Raw genomic sequence first — 18633 nt, forward strand, 5'->3', positions numbered from 1 at the left:
TGATTTTGTTTTGGAACCTTCAGAAAACTCAATTTTTCTTAAAATTGACTTTGTTGACTCTATCGACTTCAAACAGGTGTAGCTCAGTCATTTTTTGTTGGATTTTGAAGGTTTTTTAGAATGTGAGAATAACAATAAATCATTTTTGAAAATGTGCTCATTGTGACTCATTTTGCCAACAAGGTCACATATGAATTATTCATTCATAAACTCAATTTGTTTGTGTGTTGGGGGTATTAGATCTCAGAGTTGGAGCAGGAGAAGGAGCACCTGACCCAGGCAGTGAGCTCCCTCCGCAAGCGTGCTCAGGTGAACAGCGAGGCTCGTGTGAGGGAGGTGGAGACAGAAAACCGCGTTCTCCACCAGACCATCACTGAAACGGGTGGTAAACTGGCTCGCCTGGAGGCTGAGAAACGGCAGGCGACTAAAGAGATAGACTCTCTCCGTGAACGAGGAGAGCGATGTGAGGAGATGGAAAGGGAGGTAGCACGTCTGGAGCGAGTCCGAGAGCAGCTACAGCGGGAAGCTGCCTCCTTAAAGATTGGCAGTGAGCGTGTGGAGGCCCTGGAGCGTGAGAATGCTACTCTGGAACAAGACAACAGGCGGCTGAAGAAGCTGGCTGACACTGCACAGAATGCCAGCCTGCGCTTGGCTGTTCTGGAGAAGGATCACCAGCAACTTGAGGAGGAGAACCTGGAGCAGCGGCGTGCGTTGGAGACCCTGAGGACGGCAGCTGCTCGCCTGTCACAACTACAGCAGGAACATGCCGAACTAGAGCGGGAACACGAGGATATGTGCCGCACGCTGGAGGAGCTCCGCTCCCAGGCCAAGAGGAGCGAAAGATTGGAGATGAGCTGTGGCAGCCTGAACCAGGAAAACCAACGGCTCCAACAGACTCTGGACAACAGCGCCACCAAGATCCAGAGTCTAGAGGGCGAGCTGAGGCAGAATGAGGCGGAGAAGAAGGATCTGCGCCGAGAGTTAGAGGGCTTAAGACAGACTCTGACATTGGTGCAAGCAGTTGAGAAGGAGAAGAGAGGAATGGAGCAGGAATTGGGCCAGGCAGAGAAGGAGAAGAAGCAGCTGGAGAAGGAGGCACGTAGGTTGAGGCAGCAGTTGGAGGCGAAGGAGGCAGCGCTGGAGGAGAACAGCCTCAGGCTGGCCAGCATGGAGAAAGAAGGCACGGCTCTCAATAAAGAGTTAAGCCGCCTCAAAGAGGCTGCTGGGAGACTCAAAGAGCTGGAGAGAGAGTACAAAGACCTGCAGAAACAGGCCACAATAGATAAGAAGACTCTGGCCACACTAAGAGAGGTATGACACATTTAGTACATCAATGACATATAAGAGTGCCCATAATAAAGAAAAATACCCGGTTTCCATCTGGTATTAAGAGTTTTGGTCAATCGGATCACAAATAGACAAAGGAGACGTATCCGTTTGCATGTGGTATTTTAATCTGTATCTTTTTTCCACTTTCGTCCACTTTTGTCCTGATTTCTTCTAGTGGGGGGTCTATGGGCAGGTAAATGTATGGGTTTTTTCAGATGTTTCGATCTAATGGACAATATAAGCTTGCGCAATTTACAAATGAACATGGCGGAAAAACATTTCTGCTGTGATAGCCGCAAGACCAGCCAAACGCTGTTGGAATGGTGAGAAAACATTTTTCATCTTCAAACCTAACTTGGGTCTTCAGCCGACAAAGTTTTAAATCCCGTCAGGTTAGCGCACTTCCCATAATGTTTACACATTAGGTCAGTAGGTGGAGAGTAGACGGTCTATAGTGACAGTTTGAACACATTCGACCACATGAGCATCTACACTACGAAAGCAATCCAGTTAAATGCATTTTCGACTACCTCTGGAAGTGGTTGAAAGTTGACAAGCTTAAAACGTTTTACACCCCATTTACACCTGTATTTAGCATCGTCCACTTGAGATCTGATCAACCAAAACGCATCTTAATACCTGGTGGAAACGGGGCCTTTAAGTCCCCCTCTAGTCAAATATGTGACCCGTCACGGAAACCAGGGACACAAGTCGGCAATCTCGAGCAAAATGAGAAAGAAGCATTTTTTTTCAAAATTGGTGATTTTAGTTTTTTTGCAGAATCTGTTAGTTGAGATCATGAAGAAGCCTTTCCATGTTTGAGATAGCAGTATTGGTATATTTAAAAGAGTACATTTTGAGGTTTAAATCGGCTTGTTTTTCGGAGATTCTAGCACGCAGTAGGGGCGTGTTATTGTCTGTGCTATTGTCTATAGTTAGCGATCTCTGGCCTCTGTTAGTTAAGTTAGTATCCTTTATTATTAATAGTATGCGGTCCATGCAGCTTTACAGGGGGTATGGCTTATCTAAATGAGATGTAAATGAGCCCTATTGTCACTCCCAGCAGGTGAGAACAGGTGAGAACTGCAACTTTAGAGGTGTTTTTCTCCCTATAGAGCTTTCTTGAGTGCCTACCTTCAAATGGCCACAACTTCTCCAAATATTATCAGATTTTCATGTGTTACACATCGTTGGAAAGCTTGGAGACTAGACTTTAAGAATTGGTGAATAATTCAAAATGCTCCAGAACCGACTTGTGTCCCTACTTTCTGTGACTGGTCACATATTTTTATCCATTAAAGCTCAGCTTTGATCACCAAAATAACATATTCAAATGTCTATTCATGCCTTAAAATAGCTTGAATGTAATTCTACACCCTTGCTTCATTTAATATACGCGGAACCATGAATATGCAAATTAGCCCCACCTCCACTCACACCAGCTCAGAGTTCCAAAGAGATCTCTTGAGAATCCCCTGCATATTAATGATATGCTAAAGACCGCCCGCACTTTAACGTGATTGGTTTTAAGGTAGTTTATGAGGTAAGAAACACCTGCAATTTCAAACCACGTTTTTTCACTGCATTTTTAAGGATCTACTCAACAGTGGTGCTGATTTAAAACATGAAAAACAACATTAACTTGATTTTCACCACAGGGTGACTTTAAAAGTGTTCTTTTCATTGTGCTCTTTGTATATTCATGTTGGTTTCCATCAGCCAGCAAGTAAAATGTAACGGAAGTAGCGACAGATCATTTCTTCTGTATTTTGAATATATTTTGATCCAAGCCAAACGGATTATCAAAAATGAAAAAAAAAAAATGTAGGGAGGAGACTTGGTTCTATCAGTCGGATGTTGACTGGATGGAGGCAGATCTGAATGCAAATTTGAGGTCGATTATGAGAAAGGCGCACTAATTGCTAGTGATCAAATGAGATTTGTGTCCAGACTAAGGTTGTCAAAAAAGTACCGGTACTTCGGTACCAAGTCGGTACTGAAATGTTAAAAATGTGACAATACCAGCATTTCCCCCTAGAATTTGAACACTGTTGAGTAGATTCTGACTAACTTAAACACCTCTGATTGGCCACTGTTTTAACGTGCTCAACAGATATGTCTGTGATTGGCTACAATGATCAACGCTTCAAAAATGGGGCCTGCTTTCAAACGCTCTTCTGTGTATCTGTGTAATCGCTCAGTGAAGAGCGTGAAAGATTTTTATTTACAACATGTTTATGAAGCGTTGATTATTGTAGCCAATCACAGACATATCTGTTGAGCACATGAACACAGTGGCCAATCAGAGGTGTTCAAGAAGTGTCGTTATATTTTTAACATTTCAGTACTGATTTGGTGGTAACTTTTGACAACCCTAGTCCAGATATCTGCATGGGTTGCTTTGGTAAAGACTTGGGTGTACCTACGTATGTTACGAGGCTTTCTAAACAGGTGCAGGAAAAATGGAGGTGCATCATCTTGTTCTCCAAATAAGTCAAGTCACGATGCAGAACTCCTCCGTCGTGCAAGAAAAACTCAGCTATGATGGAGACTTGTATAATTTCCGTTCCATGCCAACTTGAAGACACTTGACACAGAGTCATGAGGGTCTGCGGTGGTGCTCTGTATATCATCACTGGAGTTCAATGCCGTATTCTTTCGAGCAGGAGCTGGTGAATGAGAAGCTGAGGGTGCAGCAACAGTGTAATGAACTGGAGAAGCTGAGTTACGAGCTGGAGAAGATCGGCTTGAACCGAGAGAAGCTCCTACAGGAAGAACACAGCTGTGAGGACAAGTGAGTAAGACTTGTTAATAAGATAATGGTCATTTCTCAGGTTTAGAGTTCATTGGTAGTTTGTAATTACAAGGCGTATAAAGTGTCTTGTTTGTTTTATGTGGACGCTGCCCTCTGACAGGTGTAGCAGGTGAGGTGCTGATAAAGTTGTAGACTTTACTTTCAATGTGACATGCTTGTTTTTCTCTTTGTACGTCATCACCACTTGTCTCGACTCTTTCTTTCCTCTCGCGGCCTGTGTTGAGGTTAAAGTGTTACATGTGTGTTACACATTTAGATATTTTTATAAGTAACAAATAAAGTTAAACATTACTTTTTGCATTACACTGCAAAAAATCATGAGAAAGTGTAATGCATAATGCATGCTACTAAATTACTTTTTTAAAGACTTTTAAAAAAAATAGTGTTTCCCAACACTGTTCATTGTCTTGCACATAATCTGAGTCAAAGTGCATGCTAACTTTACTGTCTTTACTATAGTGTGGTGCAGTGACCTGTTATATGTCTGCAGGAGCTTTGCTGTGTAGTGGTGTGTTTATAATTGTTTCTTTCATATTGAAGCCCCAGTTTGGAGAAATTACAGACATGACTCTTGGTATTTACTCCAGTTTGATTAGTTTTCACTGGAAAGTTCCCTGTAAAGGGATCAGTAGTGAAGGATTCATCTTTCTCTATAAGGAAATAGACTCATTCTCTCTCTCCCCCACCTTTAACCACTTTATTACGGTGAGTGAGACATCTGACATGTATTTGTAAGTTAGATCAAAAGAATTGAACGTGGGTAAATGGAAACTGCAGCATTTCTCACCAGCTAATAGTGTCATAAAACGCTTGCTGTCGCTAATCTCTTCGTGTTTGATGAAATTTACTGCTAACAGTCACATTCCAGTGTGCTGAGTAATCCCTCCAAGAGGGTGTTTTGTGTGTGTGTTTGTGTGTGTGTGTGTGTGTGTGTGTGTACCTACTTAACCATATTTTGGGGACGAATTTTTACCCAGAATTGAGCTAAAACTGATGCCCAAAACCTCCTTTTGTGGACGTCTTTGTTTGTAAAAATGGCTTAAAAATAAAGTAACTACAGTTGTTTTTGTTTTTAATTGTAAAAATGCAGAAAGTTTTTTTATTAGGGTTAGGATATGGGTTAGGTTATTGTATGTATACCTAGCTGTATATAAAAATTAAAAAGTCTATGCAGTGTTCCCATTTTGATTGCCAATTAAACGTATGTGTTTGTTTATTATGAATGATATTGAATTTTGTAAATGTGTTTCTTTAACTATGGCAGTTTTGTTGTTGACTAAAACTGTTTTTGTTAATTGATGTAAAGCTGAAATTTAAATATTAGATGAAAAACTTCAAATTAGAAAGCTTAAATTAAAATTAGAAGTGTTCTAATGTTGCCTTGACAGCTAACTGAAATAAAATAAGTGTAGATTAAAATAAGTTAAAGTACTAAAATTACTAATACTGAAATAAAAGCTAAATAGAAATATAAAAAAGAAAAAATAATAAAAATGACAAAAGCTTATAAATTCACCATAACATAAATCTAGAATTTAGACTTAAAAATGAACCTCTAGTAACAAAAAAGTAAAAACTAATAACAAAATTTTAACAAATACTATCAAGTATGTTTATAATACTTGATTATAATACTTGATTATAATGTGTGTGTGTCTGTATATGTATATGTATATGTATATGTGTATATATGTATATGTGTATATATATATATATGTGTATATATAATATAATATAATATAATATAATATAATATAATATAATATAATATAATATAATATAATATAATATTTATTTATTTATAAAATTTATTTATTTATTTTAAATTACCAACATTGTCTTATTAAAGCTAGTTTCAGTGCATTTCAATCTATTCTAAATACACAATTAAATATTTTTGCACATTAATACACATTTGCACATAATGATGACTTCCTGTCAGATTCTGATGCTCACACAGATTTAACATTATAATAGAGTGACATTAAATTTTTTTTCATCCTTCAGTAAATATAAGATCCTGGAGACAAAGATTGAGTCGGCACTGAAGAAAACTCTAGAGCTGAGAGAGGAGAAGATCCAGAGCCTGGAGTCTCGTCTGGAGGAGAGCAGCAGCTTAAACCAGCAACTTCGCACTGAACTCACCGCTGTATGTCCAGGCTTCAAAACAAAGACAGTTGGGAAAATTGAAGTCTCTGATATGTTAGGCCTGATTTTCTTGTCTGTCCAGGTGAAAAAGAACCTGGAGGCCCTCAAGCAAAGGCAAGAGGAAGAAGCGGCTCACTCTGAGATCTCCCAGCAGACTTTGGGGCAGGCTAGATCGGTCCCAGGTAAAGAGAAGTGGGAGACTGAGCAGAGGGAGGCCACAGCTGAACTGCTCAAGCTGAAAGACCGACTAATCGATGTTGAGAAGAATGTAAGACGCCATATTTACAGTACATCAACCCAGCAGTAACTTATTATACAATATCCCCTATTATAACTTGCTTTTGTGAACTCCCCAGAACGCTGCCCTGCAGACAGAGAAACATCTTCTGAAAGAGCAGCTGAAGCAGTTAGATTCCCAGAATGCACAGCTCAATGCACAAACACTAGCTCTGCAGAAACAGGCAGCATCCTTACAAGAGCACAACACCTCTCTTCATAAAGAAACTGCCAAACTGCAGGTACAGTGTACAGCAACATTACAATATTCAGTTCTGTCAGGCTGTTCTGAAATGTAGTAGGCCTTAATTGGACTAAAAATTTACATTTTAATAAAAAAAACATAAAAAAAATAAATAAAAAAAAATCAGATTTCTTTTGTTTTAAAAACATAAGGTTGTTAATAATTTAAAATAATCATGATTAATCTCATGATTTCTAAATGAAACCCTAATCATGTCAAATTTTGTAAAGTTATTTTTCTCACTTTTTTTTCTCTCCATTGACGATCCTTCACAAACTAAACGACTTGAATTATTTAAAAAAAAAAAAAAATTAGAAATGCCCTGATAATTCTTTAACCGATAATTCTTTATATTTGAAAGCCAATAACCGATATATTGGTCGATAAATCTAAATCCAAATTTGTATATAATTTGAGACCTGATTACAAAAACAAACGTCTCACCATTAAAAGCCAAGTCAACAAACACACAATTATAATGTTCTCATTATAATATTATGTAGGTGATATGACGAACTTGCGCTGCGTAGGTTGAACTTAACTGTATTTTCCTTTTTGAAGTGATTTCAGTCATATTTCAAGCAATTCAAAACCATCATGGTAAACGCTGCATATCTGAAGTGTCTCAGCTGAAGGAAATAAGCCATTATTTATCGGCTAAATGTTCTTATCGGACCGATAACAATAACGTTAACTTTTAAAAATGAACATATATCGGCCGATACCGATATGGTGGCCGATATATATCGTGCATCCCTAAAAAATAAATAAATAATAATAATCATACCAATTAGTAGCGTACCTTTCATTTGGAAATGAACATAGCCTCCAATAAACATATTACAAATAGATACAAAATTGACATTATATATAGATAGACAAGGAGAAATCATTCATTATAAATTTGGAAATTGTCTTGTACATGGTCCATTATTAAAGGGGTCATGACATGGATTTTTTATTATTTTAATATGTTCCTTGAAGTTATGTTAAAGTTTTTTTTTCTTTTTGCACAAAACAACCAAATACAGTATATATGCGGAAAAACAATTATTTTCAGCTCATCTGACCCTCTGTCCAAAATGATCCGTTTTAAGTGGCGGCTTAAATGCAATATTGTTCATTATCGAAGGCGATTCATCTGCGATAATGAACGTGATATTGCGTGGCTTGTCAGTGAACTACGGCTCTGTCTATTAAATGGCGCTCCATTTAAAAGCAGGTGATGGTGATTTAGCGGCAATCAGGGAACCGGCTTTACTGACGAAATGCGCGTGACAATCGCATGCGATATATCGCCCAGCCCTAGTTATGATTGGCTAACATCAATGCATAGGAAACAGTATCAATGCCCTCTCGCTATTGCGAGAGTACGTTTTTTTGAAAACATTATCCATATAAAATCGTTATTTACAGACAAAGCTTTATGAAATAATTTACTTACGGTTTGTGATGCAGCTGCTGTTTCAAGATTCAATAAAGTCGCTGCTTCATCTGTCAAAAAAAGTTTCTTTGCGAACTCTCCTCATTTAGAAAACTGTAATTTGCAGTCAAATTCTCTGGACGGACTTATAATCCTCCGACACAATCCATGACACTATACACTTGTTCCTGACGCCTTGTGTCCTTCTGAAGTCTGAAGTAAAGAAATTAGCAAATGAGCTGTTTAAACAGGAAGCATGACAGCGACGAACATTTCTATTTACTCTTCTATTTGTCCTATTTTCCGATTCATTTTTGGATCTTGCTTAAATAAATGCTTTGTTTATAATGAGGATGTTTTAAGCTGTTAAAGGAAGATGTTTCAATAGTACAAAGACTAGTGTTAAAAAGTACAGAGTTCGTTACCAAGTCAGTACTGACATTTTTTTAAAATGTGACGCATTGAAAGTGTTTCAGGATCAGTGACGTCAATGACGCTTACACAGAAACACACGGGAGCGTTTGAAAGCAGCACCAGCTCGGTGAGGATTGTCATTGAAGTCTAATTACAACATGTTTTTGAAGCATTGATCAGTCACAGATATATCTGATGAGTGCATGAACACAATGGCCAATCAGAGGTATTTACGAATCCGCTCAAAAAAAAAAGCGTCACATTTTTAAAATTTCAGTACCGAACTCTCTACCTCTTAGATGTCAAAAGGTCAAGGCAAATTTGATTTCTCATGTCATGACCTCTTTAAGAATTTTGAGAATGTGCTGCTAATCAGTACTTCCTTTCTGATCTCCAAAAATATCTGACATGGTTAGACACATAGAAAGGGTTGACATTGCCAATGCTCACCAGGGCCTCCAAATACCATAAAAAAAGAACAGGTGAGGATGCTGCCTTCTGTTGTTTGGTTGTGTAAGGGTCATTAGTGACATGAGAAAGCAATTTTGTGACCGAGGAAATAGCAGGTGTGATACAACAGACAGTAGGATTGACATTTCCAGAATGAGAACAGAATGTTCACCTGTTCCTCACTGATCCATACGGCAAGAAAGGAAGTTGCCGCTAAGAATAAAATCTGTCCATCTATCTGTGAAAGCTTAAAGGTGCCATCGAATTGAAAATTTAATTTACCTCGGCATAGTTGAATAACAAGAGTTCAGTACCTGGAAATGACATACAGTGAGTCTCAAACTCCATTGTTTCCTCCTTCTTATATAAATCTCATTTGTTTAAAAGACCTCTGAAGAACAGGCGAATCTCAACATAACACCGACTGTTACATAACAGTCGGGATCATTAATATTTACACCCCCAATATTTGCATATGCCAGCTCATGTTCAAGGCATTACACAAGCCAGTATTAACGTCTGGATCTGTGCACAGCTGAATCATCAGACTAGGTAATCAAGCAAGAACAATAGCGAAAAATGGCAGATGGAGCGATAATAACTGACATGATCCATGATAACATGATATTTTTAGTGATATTTGTAAATTGTCTAAATGTTTTGTTAGCATGTTGCTAATGTACTGTTAAATGTGGTTAAAGTTACCATCGTTTCTTACTATATTCACGGAGACAAGAGCCGTCGCTATTTTCATTTTTAAACACTTGCAGTCTGTATAATTTATAAACACAACTTCATTCTTTATAAATCTCTCCAACAGTGTAGCATTAGCTGTTAGCCATGGAGCACTATCAAACTCATTCAGAATCAAATGTAAACATCCAAATAAATACCATACTTACGCGATTAGACATGCTGCATGACAAACACTTTGTAAAGATCCATTTTGAGGGTTATATTAGCTGTGTGAACTTTGTTTATGCAATGAGTCGAGAGCTCGGGAGGGGGCGGAGAGTACGAGCAATTAAAGGGGCCGCAGCCCTGAATCGGCGCATTTCTAATGATGCCCCAAAATAGGCAGTTAAAAAAATGTATTAAAAAAAATCTATGGGGTATTTTGAGCTGAAACTTCAGACACATTCAGGGGACACCTTAGACTTATATTACATTTTGTAAAAAAATGTTCGATGGCACCTTTAAAATATACAAAACAGAATCTTTAAATGTCCCATTTTCACGGTTGTTTATTTTCCCTCTCGTGTTCAGGTGGAAAATTCGACCCTAAGCTCCCAGAGCTCCTCTCTCATGGCTCAATATGGAGCTTTACAGGCCCAGCTTCAAACTCTGGAGTCGGAGGCTGAGTCTCTTCAGAAACAGCGAGAGGAGGCGTGTGCTGCCCGCGACCGAGTCACGCAGGACCACGAGCGCCTGCTCAGCGTCCACGACAGGCAGGCGACCGAATACGAGCAGCTTATCGCCCAACATGCGGCTCTGAAAGGCAACCTGAGAGCTCTGGAACAAGAACACCGCACGCTGGAGAGCAAGTCAGTCCCTTTTCAACTCAATCAGCCCTTCAAAAATACGTTCATCTACCTCTACATCCAACATGATGGCACTAGGCCTATATGTGAAATGAGAAACTAGCATATTGCATGTAATATTCTGTATACTGCCTAATACTTTTAAAAAGAATTATGTCTTCATTTTGAATTGCAAAAAAAATTGTGAATAATAATAATAATAATAAGGGTTAGTTCACCCAAAAATGAAATTTCTGTCATTTATTACTCATGTCGTTCCAAACCCGTAAGACCTTCGTTCATCTTTGGAACACAAATTAAAATATTTTTGATGAAATCTTAGATGTTTTCTTATCCCCAAGAGAAAGCAATGTAATTACCACATTCAATGTCCAGAAAAGTAGTAAAGATCATTAAAATGTGACTACAGGCTGACAGGGAAAAGAAGAAATTGTTGAATAAAGTTGTTATTTTTGTTTTGTTTTTTGCACACAAAATGTATTCTCGTCGCTTCATAACATTAAAGTTGAACCACTGTAGTCACGTTGACTATTTTAACGATGTCTTTACTACCTTTCTGGACCTTGAATGTGGTAATTTCGTTGCTTTCTCTTGGGGATCAGAAAACCTCTCTGATTTCATCAAAAATATCTTAATTTGTGTTCCGAAGATGATCGAAAGTTTGGTGTGGAACGATATGAGGGTGAGTAATTAATGACAGTAATTAAATTTTTGGGTGAACAAACCCTTGAACATATCCTTCACATTTGGCTTTATTTTCTGCAGCAGTTGCAAGAACTCAGTAGGTGACCTTTGTTGAGTTATTGACCCCTTTCGTAGGTGGCAGCTTATGCATCTTTCCGTCTCCCTGAAGAGGCTGTGTAACAATAGAGTAATGAGCTGCGTCTGGTCTGAGCGGAGACGCCACAGTGACCCCATACCATTAGTACTGCTGACAGTGAGAGACGTTGAGAGATGGAGGGTCCTTAAAGGGATAGTCCACCCAAAAATGAAAATTATCCCATGATTTACTCACTCTTTTAGAAGAACACAATCAGAGATATATTTAAAAAAATCCTTGCTCTTGCAAGCTTTATAATGATTGTGCATATTTTTAAGGATATTTTTAAATATATCTCCGATTGTGTTCGTCTGAAAGAAGATAGTCATATACACCTAGGATGGCTTGAGAATGAGTAAATCATGGGATCATTTTTATTTTTGGGTGAATTAACCCTTTAAGGCCTGACTTGTCCTGCAATATAGTCTGTGGTTTTGCTAATGAAACGATCCCACTGGGAATCTGAATTGTTTTTTAGAGATGGGTCACAGTGGAAAATGTCCCCTATTTTTATACGCACATATTAGACATTAATGAGCACAAACACAACCTGCTCTAATACACACTAATCCTCTCACGTGTGCCTGTCACACTCATTTTTCCATGGTGCAATGGGGAAAGCGGTCTCTATTGTTGGAGACAGGAAAAACATGGTTCTGTTTGCCTTAATGTAGTTTTGTAGTCTCCCCTTGTGTCTTTTATCGCTCTGTCTCATGAATAATGCAGTAGTGTGTCTCTGGGGGCCTCAGCTGAGGGGTTCACCAGATGGCTGTCAGGGGCCCAATCAGCTGTAATGTCCACCGGCTTCAGCGTCCATGTCCAACATGCCACATGTCACACACACTCAATTTCCTAATTACTATTATTTATTTAAATTGGCACCATCAATATAGATCACTACTGTTTTTTGAGGACTGTTGTAATATGAAACTGGTGTTGAGGAAAGTTACTTTTGCATTACAATATTGAGTTACTCCTTTAAAAAAAAGTAACTAATTGGAAACTGCACCGATCAGGCATAACATTATGAGCACTGACAGGTGAAGTGAATAACACTGATGATCTCTTCATCACGGCACCTGTTAGTGGGTGGATATGTTAGGCAGCAAAGTTGATGTGTTAGAAGCAGGAAAAGTGGGCAAGCGCAAGGATTTGAGCGAGTTTGACAAAGGCCAAATTGGAAAATGCAAATATAGTGTGCATCTCAAACAAACCCTGCAGAAGAATAGGATGCAGGAGAAGAAAGTTCAACACTTCAGTAAAAAAAAACAAAAAAATTATTGTGTGATGTTTTTTCTAAAGTAATTTTTGCCTATTAGTATGGTTGAATTGGATCATCAAAGGTCAGCAGCAATTAATAAAAAAAAAAAAAGTGAGATTAAATGCATAAAGTACATTTTTGCTAACATGTAATTATTGGAGGTTTGTGTGAGTTTGCATTTCACTTTTTTCCATTTTGAGGAATACTGAATCCATTTTTTGTGCAAGTGAGATGAGCAAATGCTCACATTTAGTTTATAACTAACCTTTGCACTTACTCCCAATTTCTCTCAACATGGGGACAGGAGAGCTGTGAGTCAATACATGGAAAAAATGCTTTCGTTATTTATTTGAAAAAATAACTCTGATGTTTTGTTGTAAATTTAAAAGTAATCCATTACTTTACTAGTTAATTGAAAACAGTAATCTGATCTTGCTTTACCCTTAACACTGCCAAGATTTTTTTTTTCAACTGAACCCCTCTGACTTTAATTATTCACTTGAAATACATGCGAAGTCATGCTAACCTTTCAATAAATAATGTAACATCTCCTCAAATAATTAAAACAGTCATGAAGAAATATATATTTTGGAGAAATAATGAGTAGAAAAAGTCCAAGGCACTTTTTTGGGTAAAAAAAAACAAAACAAAAAACATGGCTTATTACATTTATTGCAAAGTATGATGATAATAATAATAGTGGTAGTAAAAAATAATAATATTAATAAATTTATTTTGAAAACAGTCGTTTTAAGTGTGCACAATTAAATTTTTATCTATCAGTTTTGAGTTTATATGCATTTCAAAATAATTACGTTTATTTATTTAAAAAAAGTGTATTTATTTATTTAAATTTTTTTATTTTTTAATATGTTAAAAATATTAATACACGTATTAAAAATACATTTTTAATTTGGCATTGTCAGTTCCATCACATCCCCCTAGGGCTTCGTGAACCCCTAACCCTAACCCTGTGGACCTTCGTCAGATTAGACCCCCTCTTCAATTTGACACAAATGAAATGAGTCTGTGAAAGATAGACGTTCACACTGTTCAGTAGGTCATGCTGTCCTACGGTCTTGGCTCACATCTGACTGATAAAAGGATTAACAATTAGACATGTTTTTAGTCCACTGGAAATGATTTGGAAAGACATTTTCTTTGTTCCGTTGGCTAAATGAACACATTGAAAAAGACTGTACTGCTGGTCAAACTTATATTTTTTGACATCAGATAATAAATATAGCATCTTCCTTTACTAAGACCTATGGGGTCATACATTAGTGTTAATCAGAATTTGCTTCCTTATACTCCTGAATCATATGACTTGAATGTATATTAGATAAATGGTTTGTATGTTTGTGTTGAACAGGTATACGGTTCTCCTGAAGCAGAAGGACACTATGGAAGCGCTGGAGGCGTCTCTACACAGGGACAGGGAGAGTCTGGGAGAAGAAATACACAAGAACACTCTTATCCTGGGGGAGAACCGCAGTTTAAGGGAAGAAGTAGACAGGTTAGAGAGTCTTTTTAACAACAAAACACTCTGTAGCAGGTTTTCAGTTAAAAATGTACAACAGGCTGAGTCGATTCATTGTAAATATTTACTGCCCTCTGCTGGCTGGAATAGACTACAACAATTCAGCAGTAGAAACAACTTTGCATGCACAATATTCCATATTGTCACATTGATTTAAATATGATATTAGCATCTAAGCCTCAGTTTATGTCCCTGCAGACTGTCACAGACGCACACACAGCTGAGGCAGGAGTATGACAGCCTGCAACTGCAAACTAAAGAACTAAAGACTTCTCTGAATGAGTCTCAGCTGGAGTTGAACCGCTGGCAGGCACGTTATGATCAACTGAAAGAACAGCATCAGGGCCTGGACATCTCAATGACCAAACTGGACAACCACTGTGAGGTGAGCGTTTGAGATATTACAGAATGAAGCTTCTTTATGCAAGCAGCTTCTGCAGAGAGCCCAAGACTGTACTATACCATCACCAGCTGGGACAGATATTGATTCCAAAGCTTGAAATGAATTACTTTCAGCAGCTAGCGCTAATATATCTTTCTTTCTCTCAATTTAGCTGCTAACTCGTTTGAAAGGAAACTTGGAGGAGGAAAACCATCATCTTCTCAGTCAGATCCAGATGCTTAGCCAACAAAACCAGACGCTACTGGAGAGAACCATGGAGAGCAAAGAACTGTACCATGAAGAACAGAAGCAGTACATGTGAGCAGTGCGCCATCTATCATCTTTTGAATCAATGATTCTCGACCTGGGTACCAGGAATGATTTATTTTGCATTGTTAAAGCTATAAAACAAATGACAAAACCTTAGTTGATTTAAATAGCTCACTGTGCTGATTTTTATGTCATATTTGTTTGAAAATTCATCTTAGTGTGGATGATTCATCCATGTATGTGTATTTTTATTCTTGTCAGAAATTAATTGCATTTTTGAGGGCCTAAACATGCTCGGAAACTTACAAAACTTTACACACATGTTGAAAAGTAGCGAAAAATTAAGTCTGATATGGGTTTTGGAATTAGGTGTGGCAAAATGGCTCAATAGCGCCACCTACAAAATTTCAACAAAGTGCCTCTCCTGCTGCGTTTCTAGTACAAGTATGAAATTAAGTAGACACATCTAACAGCCCAGTACCTACAAAAGAGTCTCTTGGAGCAAAATCTGAAAACCAACAGGAAGTTGGATATTTTGAATTTTCTCTGCAAATTTTTTTGCATTTCCAGATGTTGTACTTTAACAAACTCCTCCTAGAGCTTTAATCAGGTCAACATCATAGGTCAGCCTAATCTAAAGGCTTTTGCGATGTTAAATTGTTAAAATCTTGAGTTTTCACTGTGGCGGCCTGACAAATTTCGATGTTTCGCCATTAAACAGGAAGTTGTTGTAACTCAGGCATACATTTAAATGTCCCACGAAGTACCAAACATGCTAGAAACATGATACATCATGCAATACTTGGCTAAGTGCTTATGTTTGCGATTAACGCCACAAAACAGTAAGCTATTGTTACTCAGACAAACAATGTCCAATCTGCACCAATCTTCACTTTTGTTAATAGTCCTGACCTGAAGACTTCTTCATGCCAATATTCAGTTATAAGCGCCACCTGCTGGCATCAGGAAGTGTGGCACATCGAAATGACGCCATATTTCTCTTATATTTACCGGCTTAAATGCATGTCGCCCACTATTCGCTCTTTCTGTTGCTATTTCTGTTTCATTGTGACCTCAGACAAATTTACTTATGTCAAAATGGCTTAATCCCATTTTCTTAATAGTCTTTGTTTCATCTTGCAGTGATAAGCTGAATTCGTTACGACGACAGAAGGAGAAATTGGAGGAAAAGATCATGGACCAGTATAAGTTCTATGACCCGACTCCTAAAAAGTGAGTTCATCTCGGGAACCTAAACTGAATAATACTGAATAGACTTCACTTTTAGGAGCATTTATCAAGTTTCACTTCTTTTTTTATTACAAAACCTTGAGTACAAGAGAATGTTTTTTTCATAACACAGGAGCCGTCACTGGGTTGGAGCCAAAGCAATAGTAAAATTTATGAAACCTAAGAAAGAAAGTTCACGAGAACGAGCTGACGGGCAACGTGAAAGGATCCGAAGCGCTCCAGACATCCCTCTTCCGGAGATCCCCACATGTATAGACTGTCCTGAGAGCACACCACCCCTTCCTCCTCCACCTCTGCCCCCGAGACAGTCACATCTCAGTCTGGACTCCATGAACGGTCACTCCGCAGAGGAGAATCATATACAATCACCCATCCTCTCACCTGCCCTCAATGGCCGAGGTGAGTTCTGCCATCACTAAGCTCCTCACATGAAGTCACACAATATTGGATTTGGATTCCACACCCTTTCCCACTGTTATTTAAAGGGAAAGTCCACCCAAAAATTAAAGTTCTGTCTTCATTGACTTTCTTCTGTGGAACACAACTCAAGGTATTTTGAGAAATGTCCATTCAGTGGAAGACAATGCCAACTAAAACTTGTTTGGTTACCAGTGTTCTTCATAATATCTTCTTTTATGTTCCACAGAAGAAAGAAAGTCAAACCGGTTTGAAAAGACATGAAATGTAAATGACGACACAATTGCATGACGAACGCCACCATTCGATTCATGCAGTTAGAATACAAAAACAGTCAGTCACAGGCGATTCACACTCCAATCCAGAAGGGGGCGTGCACGGTAATGCAACACTGTTTGCTAACTGCCACAACAGGAAAAAGTGCAGAAGAAGAACAGGCGATCTAGATATGCATGTAATCTCTCAAAAAGTGTTTCAACTGCGGAAAAACCTCAATTAAACAGCTTGAGAATAATATCTCACGCTGCATTACATTTACCTCAGGCAAGTCATTTAGTGTCCACAGCATGTTAGTTCACTAGGGAAATCAACTCTAGAGTGAGCATTTCACTAAATATATGCACTATATTAGCTATTATATTCATTTATATTGATTATTTTTAATTATACAGTACAGTCCAAAAGTTTGGAACCACTAAGATTTTTAATGTTTTTAAAAGTTTCGTCTGCTCACCAAGGCTACATTTATTTAATTAAAAATACAGTAAAAACAGTAATATTGTGAAATATTATTACAATTTAAAATAACTGTGTACTATTTAAATATATTTAACAAAGAAATTTATTCCTGTGATGCAAAGCTGAATTTTCAGCATCGTAACTCCAGTCTTCAGTGTCACATGATCCTTCAGAAATCATTCTAATATGCTGATCTGCTGCTCAAGAAACATTTAATGTGTACAACTGTACAAAATATTTATGTACAATATTTTTTTTCAGGATTATTTGATGAATAGAAAGTTCAAAAGAACAGTGTTTATCTGAAATCTAATCTTTTGTAACATTATAAATGTCTTTACTGCCACTTTTGATTGATTTAATGCATCCTTGCTGAATAAAAGTATTCATTTCTTTAATTTCTTTTCAAAAAAATAAAAATAAAAATTCTTACTGACCCCAAACTTTTGAACGGTAGTGTATAATGCTACAGAAGCTTTGTATTTCAGATAAATGCTGTTCTTTTGAACTTTCTATTCATCAAGGAATCCTGAAAATAAAGTACACAACTGTTTTCAACATTGAAAATAATCATAAATGTTTATTGAGCAGCAAATCAGCATATTAGAATGATTTCTGAAGGATCATGTGACAAAATTCAGCTTTGCATCACAGGAATAAATTACTTTGTCAAATATATTTAAATAGTACACAGTTATTTTAAATTGTAATAATATTTCACAATATTACTGTTTTAATTAAATAAATGTAGCCTTGGTGAGCAGACGAAACTTCTTTTAAAAACTTTTGGGCTGTACTGTATATATTCAAATGTTATTAGATATATTTATTATATTTATTTAATATATGTTTAAATACATTTGTCCTGAAAACAGGTTATGACAGTAAATGTGTAAAAAAATATATATAGTTCAAAAATGAATTGGAGTAATAATTTTATAATTAGATTTAGAAGTTAATGAAAACCTGCCTTATGTATTTTTTTTTTTTTTTATTATTTGAGTGTTGATTATTATATCTAAAATAGCAACTGAATTTAATAGTTTGGTCTCTGTTGTAAATTGTAACTTTTAATATAATAGTAATGTGTAAGAAAGGGCTCCCTGGATATAGCTTACAGCATTAGCTGAGATAGAGTTTTTTTTTTTATTCTTAAGAAAATGTTAATTCTAATTGAATTTATTTAAAAAGTAAGACAGAATTTGTTCAATAAACCACTGTTAGAAGAAAAAAGAAGCAATTTTATGTGACCGTACCAACCTGGGACTTTTGTGTACAATTACACCCCTAAAAACTGCATATTTTTTCATGTAG

The 18633-nt window shown here is 37.3% G+C and overlaps 1 protein-coding gene across 1 annotated transcript in view; it reads left to right on the forward strand.

Annotated features, from left to right (window-relative positions):
* Positions 1-18633, forward strand: part of ccdc88c (coiled-coil domain containing 88C) — a 76252-nt gene that overhangs the window by 38407 nt on the left and 19212 nt on the right. Inside the window, exons 15-25 of the mRNA XM_067366644.1 lie at positions 241-1311; positions 3996-4123; positions 6152-6293; positions 6375-6560; positions 6649-6810; positions 10366-10643; positions 14094-14237; positions 14460-14646; positions 14816-14961; positions 16057-16146; positions 16277-16563. Coding sequence (XP_067222745.1) covers positions 241-1311; positions 3996-4123; positions 6152-6293; positions 6375-6560; positions 6649-6810; positions 10366-10643; positions 14094-14237; positions 14460-14646; positions 14816-14961; positions 16057-16146; positions 16277-16563 — 2821 coding nt within the window. The remainder of the gene's footprint in view (positions 1-240; positions 1312-3995; positions 4124-6151; positions 6294-6374; positions 6561-6648; positions 6811-10365; positions 10644-14093; positions 14238-14459; positions 14647-14815; positions 14962-16056; positions 16147-16276; positions 16564-18633) is intronic.

Source organism: Chanodichthys erythropterus, chromosome 18, assembly GCF_024489055.1.
Source record: "Chanodichthys erythropterus isolate Z2021 chromosome 18, ASM2448905v1, whole genome shotgun sequence".
NCBI classification, from domain to species: domain Eukaryota; kingdom Metazoa; phylum Chordata; class Actinopteri; order Cypriniformes; family Xenocyprididae; genus Chanodichthys; species Chanodichthys erythropterus.